General features: G+C 33.8%; 1 protein-coding gene across 1 annotated transcript; it reads right to left on the minus strand.

Annotated features, from left to right (window-relative positions):
* Positions 1-8429: 8429 nt before the first annotated feature.
* On the minus strand, positions 8430-10448 carry LOC120188618 (60S ribosomal protein L18-2-like). Its single transcript, XM_039192015.1, has 5 exons — positions 10349-10448; positions 10154-10243; positions 9933-10061; positions 9658-9840; positions 8430-8732 (listed from the first exon to the last, which is right to left on the minus strand). Exons 1-5 carry the CDS (start codon positions 10349-10351, stop codon positions 8574-8576), a joined length of 564 nt encoding a protein of 187 aa, XP_039047946.1. The 5' UTR covers positions 10352-10448; the 3' UTR covers positions 8430-8573.
* Between the last annotated feature and the right edge of the window lie 3103 nt (positions 10449-13551).

A 13551-nucleotide genomic window follows, 5' to 3' on the forward strand; every position in this document is an offset into this window, starting at 1 on the left:
TTAAGCTTTCCTTAAGCTTAGTTATCCTCTAAGGATCAAAACTCATGCTTAAAATCAACAAACAATCAAGAAATTAGAGAACTTACCTTTGCTTTGAGTTTTCACGTGGAGAAGAGAAGAAGATGAAGAAGAGAATTGCTTTGAAGCTTATCTCTTCAGTCATTATCCACATGGGTATTATAATACCCATTAGTTATTATTTAATTATTTTTCTTGTTCAATTACTTATTTGCCCTTTGACTCCTTTAATATTTACTAATAACTTTCAGGAAATATCTCCACATAAATCATTAAATTATTCAACTATTCTACTTTAATCACCATATTCTGAAATTTTTACAATTTAGTCATTAACCCGTAGTTTGGGATGTTACAAATCTTCCCCCATAAGAAAATTCGTCCTCGAATTTTCATTGCACCAGGAGATAAGATACTGTCTACACGTCTCCAATACATTTTACTTTAACCTTTCTACAATCCATATAATGTAACTCATTATATAGACAGTAACCTCTATTTTCATCACTCCATACCAATAATCCATCTATTTTTTTTTAATCTCTAATTACCATATACTTTTTTTTATGGTTCAGATTCAACCATTCCATTTTCCTTTGTCTTATAAACTGATCACTGATGTACATATTCTTAAACTTTTCTATAATAATATTCTGCATCATTTGATCTTTTAATATTCTCCTTATAAGAATCATCCCCTCTACCTTATCTTATCAATGCAGCAAAGAAACTATTCTATTTCAGAACGATATAAATCCTCTAACATTATAATTTCCAATTCATCTAAACTGTTTAACTATACTCTTTTCAATTATAATTGACATTTTTATGGTAATTATAAAACTGGTTTATTTCCAATCTTACTTTAAATTCATTGAATAATAATTCATCAATTTAGTAAGAAATTAAATTCTCTGAATTATAATGGGACACTCTCAATATATCTTACTTATCCACACAATGTACCCTAATAAATTTGTCACTGTCATATTACTATAAATAACTTCTAATTTAATTCTCAATTCTTTCACCAATTTACTACTAATATATGAACAAACAAGCCTAAATCAATCATTATCATAATGTATTTATTTCACACTCGAAAGATACATGTTATTATCTCCGGATCATCAAAATCTTCATTGGTATTAATATTATACATTCGAGCAGTGGAGCGTATTTCTTGTTAAGTAGAGGATTCAGGTTGGCTCATACCTCTTCCTCTACCTCTCCCTCTCCAAGGTATCGAAGCAGATCGTTCCGACTGTACTGGTTCTCCTTTCCCCAATGGGCAATCTCTCACAAAATGTCCCATTTCACCACATCGGAAACAAGCTCCGGATTCTACCCTACATATTCCACCATGATATTTTCCACAAGTCTGACAATGTCTCTGTTGGGTTCTGTCCTCACCAAACCCTACTGATTGGGTCTGTCTAGCTTTCCTCTGATTTGATTCTCTAACGGAGGATTCTACCAATCCAGACCTTGCCTGAGACTGAGTACCAGAATCTCTACCCCTCTTGGGTGGTGCAGAACTCGATAAAGCCCTGGTTCTTTTAGATGATTGGGTTCTTTGATCCCCAAACCTTTCATTCTGAGCTCTCTCTAGAGCTTTAGCACGATTTACTATTTCTTGAAACGAGGACAAGTTCAATACTATTAACATTTCTTTCAACCTTGGGCGCAAGCCCTCTACAAACCACTCACACACATCCTTCTCTGTTGGGATCAACTCAGCCGTAAAACGACTTAACTTATTAAACTTGCACCCATACTCATACACTGTGCGATTCATCTGTTTCAGATTCAAAAAATTTTGCTTCATTTGCCTGATAAATTGGTCTCCTATATACTTATGCTTAAACTCTTCTAAGAACAGTGACCATGTCACTTGATCATTGGTCATTCTCAAAGTGACATTTGTCCACCAAATTCTCGCTTGCCCACGAAGCAAGGAGACCACTCCATCTAACTTCTCTACATTAGAACAGTGGAGTCCATCTAACATAATTTTTACATCATTAAGCCAAAGGTCCGCAGCAACAGGACCTTCTTCGGCTTCACCTTTAAACTCTGTAGCTCCTAAACCCTTCAACTCCTTTGCAACATTCATTCTTGGAGTTGAAGTAACAGGAGGTTGAAAACGCGTCAATACCGCATCTAATGTTCTAAAGAACACATCTTGATCAGTTACAGGCACTCCAGAAGGTGTTTGTTCTTCACCTTGCCTGGCCAGGGCAGGTGAATTACTGCTCTCAGCGGGCCGATCATCTCCCGCTTGACTTCTATAACTATCATGTCCGGACATCTATTAAGAATAAACATATCGTTCTATTAGCAAAACAACATACTCATTACTATACCATATCAGAAGTTTTCACTATTTTGTTGGCATGTATACATTATAAGACACCATAGACTCTTGTTTATACCGAGAATCGGCTAAACCGTAGCTCTAATACCATTAAATGTAACACCCTAACCCATACCCGACCTGGATACGAGTCCGAGATATTACATTGACATTTTCAAAACCTTTACTCTTGTAAAATAACTGAACATTTGAATTTATATTAAGAAAATACAATCAAATATTATTCAATTGTGTTTGGTATAAAATTTTGAGATAAAAACGTGTTTATGAACGGTGAAATACGATATGAACAGTACTACAGTAACCTGCTATAGTGCTACAGTGATTTTCATAAATTGTACATAACACTCGTAAAAATTTAACCGTTTATTTTTTTTGCATTTATACTTATATAAATATATTTAAAATATTACAAAACTTGATCAGAGCATAAATACCTAATTTACCTACTTCATTTACATGCCAACCTATTTATCACATAATAATACATACTGTGTAATTTACTTTTGATCTGATCTTTGAGCAGAGATATGTTGTTACTTTGAACTTAGCTTTGATCTTTCTGCTTCTCAGTACCTACGTGTAAATCACTTACACGCTAAGTCATAGACTTAGTGAAGCAAAAACATAATAATAATGCATTTCTCATAAATATAAACATTCAATCTATAAATTCAATCGTGTCGCATATAATTCAGTATACATGATAACATAAGATAATACAAGTACTTTTAATACCTTTTTATCGTATAAGGATATATAACGAACATTTCTCTACATACCATGGAACACATATACTACTTCACAACAAAACATACATAGTAACAAATCAATTTATTTATTTACTCTCTGTAAAGACCTTGTATTAGCCCATGTATACTTTTGAGAACTTAAGGTATGTGAGTACATTGAGGTTGTGCACCACTACGCTGTCACCATAGCTCGTATAAATGTCCCGAAGGACCAGTCCATAGATTCCGAAGAACCTAGATAATCAGTCCATATGTCCCGAAGAACATAGGTAAACAGTCCATATGTCCCGAAGAACATAGGTAAACAGTCCATATGTCCCGAAGAACATAGGTAAACCCTCGACCCTTGGCATGCCAACTATACCCCTAGCTCTCATATCACATAACATGGGCATTATCATTTATAACAGTTCACATTACTTATTCATATTCTTTCTCTTATAAACACATATCTTTTCTTTTCAGTCACGTATCACATGTACGTGTAAGCATTGATCTCATAATCACATGTTCCTTCTCTTCTGTCACATACCACATGTATGTGTAAACATATATCTAATATCATATGTTGCATTTTCACTTAAGCATGTAAATCATGTAACATATAAACATACATCCATTTCTATGTACTAATGCACACATAGTAATCACATAACATTATATAAGTTACTTCTTACCATAGTAACTCTATCATTGACTCATCGCAAGCCAATGTTTGATCAATCACATAAGTACAATTTAAATTGCACTCACCTTAGCCTTGCTTTGATTCGATTATAATCCTTTGATTATTCCGGAACTTGTTTAGGCTCAATATCTACATAAATATATCATTTCAAAACAACTATCAGAAGCCTAAACTTTAAACTTGATGTTAATAACTTAAACCGGTTTAATGAATCAAATTCTATATTTTCATTTAGGGGGAATCGATACCCCCCTAGGGGAATCGATACCCCCTGAACATACTGGAATTTTTCGTTCAAGAGGGGGAATCGATTCCCATTCATAGGGTATCGGTTCCCGCTACCCAGAAATTGTATTTTAAGCTCAAAAATCATCAATTTTTCCTTCAATTCTTCTATTTTAAACCCCTACCATGTCATTAAACTCAACTACCATTGCTTAAACTAACTTATATCCATGAAAATCATCTATAACTTCAAAATCCTATCCTTCATATGAAATTCAAGAATCATACTCAATTTTCCATATGTTCTAAATACAATTATAACACTTCTATCTTCTTATTCTCATAGATGACAAGTCAAATTCAACTTAAAATTCAACTTATCAACTCTATTCCATGATTTCATATAAAAACTCGTTTTCTTAAATCTCTTATAACTTCTTCATCTTTTGATTTTAAGATAACTTAAGCTTTCCTTAAGCTTAGTTACCCTCTAAGGATCAAAACTCATGCTTAAAATCAACAAACAATCAAGAAATTAGAGAATTCACCTTTGCTTTGAGTTTTCACGTGGAGAAGATAATTGCTTTGAAGCTTATCTCTTCAGTCATTATCCACATGGGTATTATAATACCCATTAATTATTATTTAATTATTTTCCTTGTTCAATTACTTATTTTCCCTTTGACTCCTTTAATATTTACTAATAACTTTCAGGAAATATCTCCACATAAATCATTAAATTATTCAACTATTCTACTTTAATCACCATATTCTGAAATTTTTACAATTTAGTCATTAACCCGTAGTTTGGGATGTTACAATAATTTATGTTATGAACTATTTTAATTCAAATTCGGAACTGAACTTCTTTCCTGTTAGACGCTCAGAGATGGCATTCAACATTGGTTGAGGTCCAACTGTGGAAACCCAGGGTAAGTAATTTATGCTAATAAGTTTACTTTTTTTAATTATTTATTTTACTTTTATAGTCAAGATCTCTTATTACATATTCATGTCTAGGGATAAATCCCCACTTGATCAACTTTATTCACTGTGCAACAAGGTATGGCGATATAGAGAGTTGAGACAGGAAACTAGTATGCCTTCGCTAATAGTTCTTATGGTTCTTAAAGAAATACATTTCACATTGTTGCAGTCTCATGAGCACAATTATTATATGCCGTCTTTTACATTTTTTTTGATTTAATAGAATTTTACCCCTTGGATAGCAGTACAGACTAATCTTCCCTTAAAAGCCTTTGGTGATTATTTAGTGCATAATGCATAAATATATCTATTTATGCAGAGTTGTATGTACATATGCACAACAGAAGGGATACACACACTACTATACAGTACCTTATAAATAGAAAAGTAGATTTTAGTTTATTTACTTTGAAGGATAATGTGATAGTTTCTATGGTGCAAGTTGATAACATTGATTTCATCTCTCTTTCCGATTCTATTGTCCACGCAAGAATATGAACATTCATTATCTAATGATTAAGATATTTTGAACAAATATTATCTTATATTTATAAAATATTAAACGTGGAACACTCGTAGCTGCCTGCCCTAATCCAAAACCACGAGATAAAAGTTTGAAGGATATTCAATGTGCATTTAAAGGACAGGAGAAGAATATCAATGTGCTTGACTTTATGGGATATGTTTTGAACTTATCCGACGTTTAAAATAAATACAAACTTATTGAACAATTTTAATGTAAAAGGGAATGTTATTCTTTTTAGAGGTCATGAATTTGAATAGTTGTGTTTATAGAATGTGTGTGCTTGCATTGTCAATAACTAAGAAAGATTTTGGTTAGATTTTCCTGGGGGGGGGAAAGATTAGGTAGTAATGTCCCTAAATTTCTGATGTCAAAATTCAATTAAAAGATGACAATTTGATAAAATTTTAATTTTTAAATCTTGAATAATTATTAAATTAATCAAAATTGATTGTGATGTCAAACTTTATCCAAATAGGGCTTAATTGTAAAATTATGGAATAACTTGCAAACTTTAATTGAGTAATCGAAAAATGTAAAGATAGATGTCCTAAAAAGATAAATAAACCTAAAGACAATTCTAATGATTTTTGTTGAGTGACATGAAGTGGTTTAATGTGATGAAACTTATCTTAGATTAATAAAAAGGAAAAATGAAAGGCTACAATATGTGTCTCTTCTTCTTATGATCATCCTTGCTAACCAAAAATATGAACAAAAATAGAGGATTTCGAAGTTTGTAAATTCATCCTTTAAATTGAAGAAGAGGTTTTGTGCTTTGGATAGTAGCTAAGAATAAAGGTACCTTCACACCCTTGTGTACTTGTATATATTTATGTGTTGGGTTTGAGATTAGCTTTGAGTAATGTTAGAAAGGATGGATGTTACTTTTTTTTTTTTTTTTGAATGGTCTACGTGATTATAAAATAGTATCTATCTAAAAAAATTTGTTATTGATAACACACTAATACCCTGCACCTACAACTTCTATTTAAATTTAAATTTATATAATTTGATCAATGAGGTGAAAAAAACATATCACTAATCAAACAACAGACATTAGAATAGTTGTATTTAAATTTTCTAAAACTTTAATTGGGAAAATAAACAGAAATTTATTATTAAAATCTATTATGTAATTGTAATTTACTCTTATTACAATTAATCATTGTATTTAGGAAATCATTGGTAAAAAAGAAAAAGAATTGTACAATACAATCATTATGTACTAGTATAGAGGTAGTATATATGTAGATTAGGGAAGTGGGCACTGAAGGAAGGTATACCAAACCAAGTGCAAAGTAGCTTTAATTGTCATACGACCCCACTTACCAAACCTAATCCCACCTCTCTATCAACAACAAAATCTATATTTGGTTAAAGTACATCAACAGCAAAAAATAATAGTAAACTGTACGCATAATCTCTTATGTATTCGGTCTAACCGGCTTTAATCATCGGTTAAGAAAAAGTAGTTTTAATCTTTACGGTTTATTCGATTAAGTCCTTCGATAATTAACTTTCGTTAAATCATTAACATCAGTTTGAGTTGGTAACTAAAAATTAAAAAAAAAAATCCTACGTGTCACTTTTTCTTCTTCTACCCAAAAGCTTCTTCCTCGATACCAGTCCACAATTCACCTCCACTGTAACAACAAACAAGAAGACTGAAGCACTGCAAGTACCCTTTCTTCATTTCCTCTCAACAGATTCCAAATACTAGAGCAACTCTAGGTCCAAATCCAAACTTTTCCCCCCTTCAGTTTTTATCCATTTTTGTTTCTTCGAAATGCAAATATGTATGGACGATCCACTTACATTCTCCTGAGACAATCGTTAAAGGAAAATATTTTCGTCCTTAATGACTCTATTTTTCTTCTGGGTCTTGAGCTTCCACCTCAGTTATGGTCGCATCTTCACTTTCAAGATGCATCACCTTTTCTCTTAACCCGTCAAGAATTGGTCCAACTCCATTGGCAAACTCTCTCATTGGCATGCAAAAAAGGCTCTTTCGAGTACTACGCCGTTTTAGCTCATCGAGACCGTCTCTTCCGCGGCCGCAAACTCTCTGATATCAATACAAACATTTCTTTCTTTGATGTCAACTCCACCTTCCTAATGAGTTCATTGGGATTGTAAAGGATCTTTATGCCTTTTTGTTTGTATTTTCTTGGAATTTAGATTAAGAGTATTGTTATAAAGTTGTTTTTATAATCTTATTTGGGATTTTTTTGATACAGTTTACATTATACCACAGTGAAATTATGGACTCTTGGGGTGAAGTACATGGTGGCACTTGATACAGGGAGTGATCGTTTTTGGGTGTCATACAATTGTACCCAATGTGGTGATCAATTCTTACACTGGTTGTCCTTGAATTTATATTAAACTATGCATTTATTTTTGGGAGTGACTAGATTTCGAGCGGAGGATTTTTTGTGAATCATTTTTAATTTTTATTTCTCACCTCCTAATTCCATTAACGAGTTAACAAGATTTAACGAGGAAAGATCAAAACCAAACGAATCAATAATTTAAAAACTCAAAATCACTTTATTTTGAACCGATGACCAAAAACATAAGATGAACAATTTTTTTTTATAAACCGTTAACCAACATAGAAGACTACTGAATAGTTTGCCCAAAAAAATAAATAAATCCCCTCACGTAGTACGTAAAAGATTATAAAAATATATGTTTCCTTTGTGTTTTCTGGTTTTTTATGGTTAAGGGTTTCTCCCCTTGTTTGGGATAGGCCTATATGTTTACCCCTTTTCAAGTCGATTTTTAATAGTCATTCTTTTAGTCGAGTCAAGTTTTAATCACCCCTAATTATAGATATCCACCAACAAAAAACAATGATCAATCACTCAAAAATTATCCTTAAAAAACAAAGTTACAATAGATTCCCAACTACAACCATTGAAACCAAAGTAATGTGAAAAAAAAGGTTCTCATTTTAATGTGATAGGCTGATAATTTCTATCCCGGACATTTGGAATCTCAAACCCTAAAGCCTTTGCTGTTCCTTCTTCCTCTAGCCCTCTCGAATTTCCTTCCCTTTGACCGCACATAGGGCTTGGTGTGGCTGTGTGGAACACCGGGAGCTGGTCCAAAGTGTTTCACAGCCTCACGACCATTCTTCGGACCTCGGAGGAGAACCTGCAGATTTTCACCATAGAATTGAAGTCAATTTTCACCATCCAGTACATATATCAGTATTTGAAAGTAATTCTTCTTTTTTTATCAAAACCTCAAATGAAAATGTTAAACCAAAAAGAGAAACAGGGAAATGATATCAAGGACATGATTCAAAGGGTAGTCTTGAAAAAATCAAAACATGTTACAAAGGCGAATTGGATATATAAAAAGCTCCCAAAATGGTTTTGTTTTTCAGCTTACTAACAGATATGGTCTATGCCTCCATGGCCCTAATTATAAAGCACATATCATTTAAAAATAGTTGGTAAAATAAAAGGTAATATAGGTTAAGCCACAGAGTCTTTAGTTTCATACCAAACGTATATGAAAAGAGTGCCTTTACAACGGAATTGTCTGATAGTTCAAATGCATTGAGATCATAACAAATGACAAATGATGTAGAATATGCACGTCTGTTCCTGTCACCTTAAAATTCAATAAGACACCTATTTTAGTCGGTTGCATCTTGATTGAAGTGTATAATCAAAAAAAATATGGTAACACAAGATGAGCACAACAATCATTTAGATACTTATAATACAGCTATGGCTGTATAAAACTCAACAGCATTTTAGAATAGCCATAATCATACAGTGAACAACTCGAGTGACAAATGCAAGAAGCGGGAAAGGGGAACACTTTTATCTATATACAACTCAGAAGCCAAATCTTGAAACTTCAATGATTTGAACCATCAGAACTTCGCCAATTCAAACAATTTAAACTAGCAGGTTTTATCACCTACCTATCGTACCAAAAATAGATAAGACATTCATAAGCTAGGAAAAACAATAGTTCCAATAAAAAACCAGATATTCAAGATAACAAGTAAAACAATTGCACAATCCAGACAACTGAAGTAAAAGAGTTGTATCATAGAACATACTGTGTTCTGTCCAAGGGGAGCTCGAAGAGCAAGTTGGTCAAATGTTAAGCATTCACCACCGGCCTTCTCGATCCTGGCTCTCGCTGTCTCGGTGAACCTTAGTGCAGTAACCTTCAGAGCCGGCACCTCATACACACGAATATCATCTGTGACAGTCCCAACTACTACTGCAATCTTATCTTCCTGATAGATCAAACCAATGATAATAACAATCACTTATCACAAAAAAAATCAATAAAAAACAGAAAAAAAATACAAATGAAGTAAATTGTTACCTTGTCCTTCATGAATTGAACCAATCTGGATAAAGACAAAGGAGGCTTGTTGACTTTGCTCATAAAAAGCCGCTTCAAAATCACTGCATTGAATTTGCTGCCAGTTCTTCTTACCAGAAATCGGTAAAGCTGGTAATATATCCAAAAAAATTCAATTTTCCTTCACTAAACAAAACAAAAAAGAAGAAAGCACATCTGAACGACTGGAAAAGAGAAGAAACCTTGACGAGGAGCTTGAGGTAGATATCATCGGACTTGGGAGCAGTTCTCTTCGTCTTCTTGCTCTTGCCGCCTGCGACCAAGTCGATTCCCTGAAATTGCAACAAAACGATAACAAATTTTCAAAAACTAAAATTAGATAAATATCCACACACAAAAAAGGCTTCGAGTGAGGGCTTCTGAGAGGAAAGAGATACCATTGCCGGTGCGGTGAAGCTGGTGCTGCTGCTTTTGCAAGAGGAGGAATGTACCGCTGAGAGAAGCAAGTGGCCTTAAAAACGCCCAAGTGAGAGTGCGCGCGCTAGGGTTTTAGAATCTTGTGATGAAAGTAAAATTGGGTTTGAAATTAAGATCCATGGCTTTCAATGGAACCCGTTACTGAAGAATCCGGCCCGTCTAGTCTTATTAGGGATAGAAACGGATTATAAAGCCCACATGAAGAGAATTGCTTAGAGGCCCATTTTTATGTTTTGGTTTAACCTACACCCGTTCAGTAAATTTAATTAAAATTTAGAAAATATATATATTATTTTATATAATTATATACATAAAATTTTCATTATATTTAATTTTTTTAAACTAAAAAAAATAATTTTCAACGTAACATAATTTTACATTAAATAATTATATTTATTAATATGCAAATAAATATACAACAACAACAAAACCCTATTCTCATATGTAATAGGGTAAGGGGGAGGTAGTGTAGTAGGCTGTCCCCAACGCCAGGATGAGAGCAGCTTCCGTGGAAGACCTCTGGCAGTCAAGGAAATTAAAAATAAAGATAAAATACAATGCATGTATAAATAAATAAATACATAGTTGAACAGTCTTCATATGCGCGTCTGTAATGGGAAGTAATCGCTGCGTAATAATCTCTTCATATAGATAGAAATGTAAGTCCCGACTAAATTTAAAAAGAGGAAACATGAAGGGAAGGAATACACAGTAGTCAGCGATAGCAAGCTACTAGAAGGAATAAAGTCAAATGGGTTACCACCTAAACTAAGGCAACACTACTCCGCTACTCTAGTTCTGGGCCTTCATAGATTCCAATGACAGAAACGTATAGAAGTAGAAGTCATGGAAATTACTACAGAGGAATTAAAAAGAAGACAGAGATGCTACACCCCATGGTTATGACCCACACTACTCGGCTACCCTGGTCTTAAGTCTCCATACTTTCCTGTCAGAGGTCATGTCCTCGGTAAGTGTTAAATCCTTCAAATCAGATCTCAAGCAGTCTACCCACTTCCTCCTTGGTCGTCCTCTCCTTCTGGAACCTTCGACTATAATCGACTCTACCCTCCTGACCGCATCCGACAATTGTTGCCTAAGGACATGCCCAAACCACCGTAGTCTTCCCTCCCTCAATTTTTCGGATACAGGCACCACCCCCAAGGACATCCTAATTGCAGAGTTTGGTGTCATGTCCCACAGAATCTTACCACATGTCCAACGAATCATTCTCATTTCTGCGGCCTCCATCCTCCTTACGTGATCCTTCTTGATTGCCCAACATTCTGATCCATACATCAACGTTGGTCTTATTGTCATTCTATTAAATTCTCCCTTAAGTTTTAGAGGCACCTTCTTGTCACACAAAACTCCAGTAGCAACCCTCCACTTTAGTCATCCCGCCTTTATACGGTGTGTAACGTCATCATCTACACCCCCATCTTTATGTATCATAAACCCTAGGTACTTGAAACATTTCTTTGAGGGGAGAACGTGTCCATCGATGCAAATAAATATAATATATTTTTTATTTAAAAAATATATAATTAAATTAAAATCAAAATTTTATGTGCATAAATTAAAAAAAAATCCATGTATAATATCACACATTTAATAAAATTTTATTTGTAACTTTAATAGTTATCTCATTTATTTGTTTAAGACATCAAGTTTATCATAAATGTATTTGTTTTTTTATAATTTAACATTAAATAGATACTTTTACTATTATATATAATTCTATTTTTTATTTTTAAAATTTTTATCAGAAAAAAAATCAGTTTATACATTCTCAACTTTGATGGGGATTTAATACAGTAATACAATAGCGAGGAAACAATTTCTCGTGTCCTCCGTGACTGTCTCACGGCTAAAATGGTTTGGTCCCAATTGATTCCAAGCTCTACGCTCCAAGGATTTTATTCTGCTCCTCTAACTGATTGGTTGAAGTTAAACCTTGGTGTTAAATTGAATCTTGATCATGCAAATTATCATTTGGAGGGTTTGGAAACAACGTAATAATTTTGTGTTTAATGGAAAGGTGTGGTCTTCAGCTTAGATTATCCATTCGGCAAGGGCATGGCAAATGATTCGGAAGAAACATCACGATACTATCCCAAACAATGCGAAGCGAAAATTGGGTCTATTACCAAAACAATGGTCTTTCCATTGCCAAGGATCGTGGTTTTCAGCATGTTGTAGTTGATATCGATAACAGCGAGGCTGTTAGAAATCTAAATTCCAGAAATCAAGGCCACGAGATGTCAATTGTTCGAAGAATTCGAAACTTGCTTCACCACCAGTGGACAGTCGGCTTTAACCACACTAGAAGGGATCCGAATGAAGTGACCGATGCCTTAACTCACATTGATAGTACAGGAAGTTTGGGTCTAACTCTTTTTCCTCGTCCGCTTGAGAGAATTCAGCGCATCCTTTCCAAAGACATGGCCGGTGGCCATATTGAATAAAAAACAAAAAAGGAAGACGATACACGATGTGTAGAAAGAAATTGAGAGAGAGAAGTTCAAAACTACTCCTCCGACCATGCATGTCTTAATATATCAAGACTACGATCATAATGATTATTTATAAGTTAATAGTACTTATTGTCATATAATAAAATTTACTCTAATATAATATTTTATCTTAATTTTATGGGAAAGTTGTATTTAGATAAAAGGAAGAAAATAATAGAGAAATGGGGGATGTTGCTGAAATTCCTTGGGTCCACTTAGGTCAGAAAATCTTGAACAACAAATTTTAATATACGAGCCATTGATGTTTATTTATAAAGTCAGGAAGAAGACGATAGGTGTCTTAATACCCTTATTGGAAATAAGAATATGATAACGTCACCGCCTCGCTTGCCGTGGAAGAATTATCATCGGATGTGTCAAACTCTGATAAGCTACCTTATTTATATGTTATTATTTTATTAATTCCCAAATTACCTTTATTCCCCCCACCATTCTCTGTCACTGTCACCCTCAGACAGCCCAAATTATAACTGAATAAAATTTCATACTACCCCTCTCTTCTGCACTAAAAAACAAAAAAACTATCCCTCTCCTCTCTGTCCAAGTATCACCCATTCTCCCGTACAAGAAAATGCAGTCAATGAGGTCACCCCTAAGGGTGTAAACGAGTCGAATCGAACTCAAGT

The sequence above is a fragment of the Hibiscus syriacus genome, unplaced genomic scaffold (genome assembly GCF_006381635.1).
Source record: "Hibiscus syriacus cultivar Baekdansim isolate YM2019G1 unplaced genomic scaffold, ASM638163v2 tig00116951_pilon, whole genome shotgun sequence".
NCBI lineage: Eukaryota > Viridiplantae > Streptophyta > Magnoliopsida > Malvales > Malvaceae > Hibiscus > Hibiscus syriacus.

What these genes read in the sequence shown, in the direction of transcription:
- LOC120188618 (XM_039192015.1), bottom strand. An exon ending in ACCTCAAGCTCCTCGTCAAG is followed by an intron (nt 10,062 to 10,153) that starts GTTTCTTCTCTT and finishes ATATATTACCAG; the next exon opens with CTTTACCGATTTCTGGTAAG. An exon ending in CTCCCCTTGGACAGAACACA is followed by an intron (nt 8,733 to 9,657) that starts GTATGTTCTATG and finishes GAAAATCTGCAG; the next exon opens with GTTCTCCTCCGAGGTCCGAA.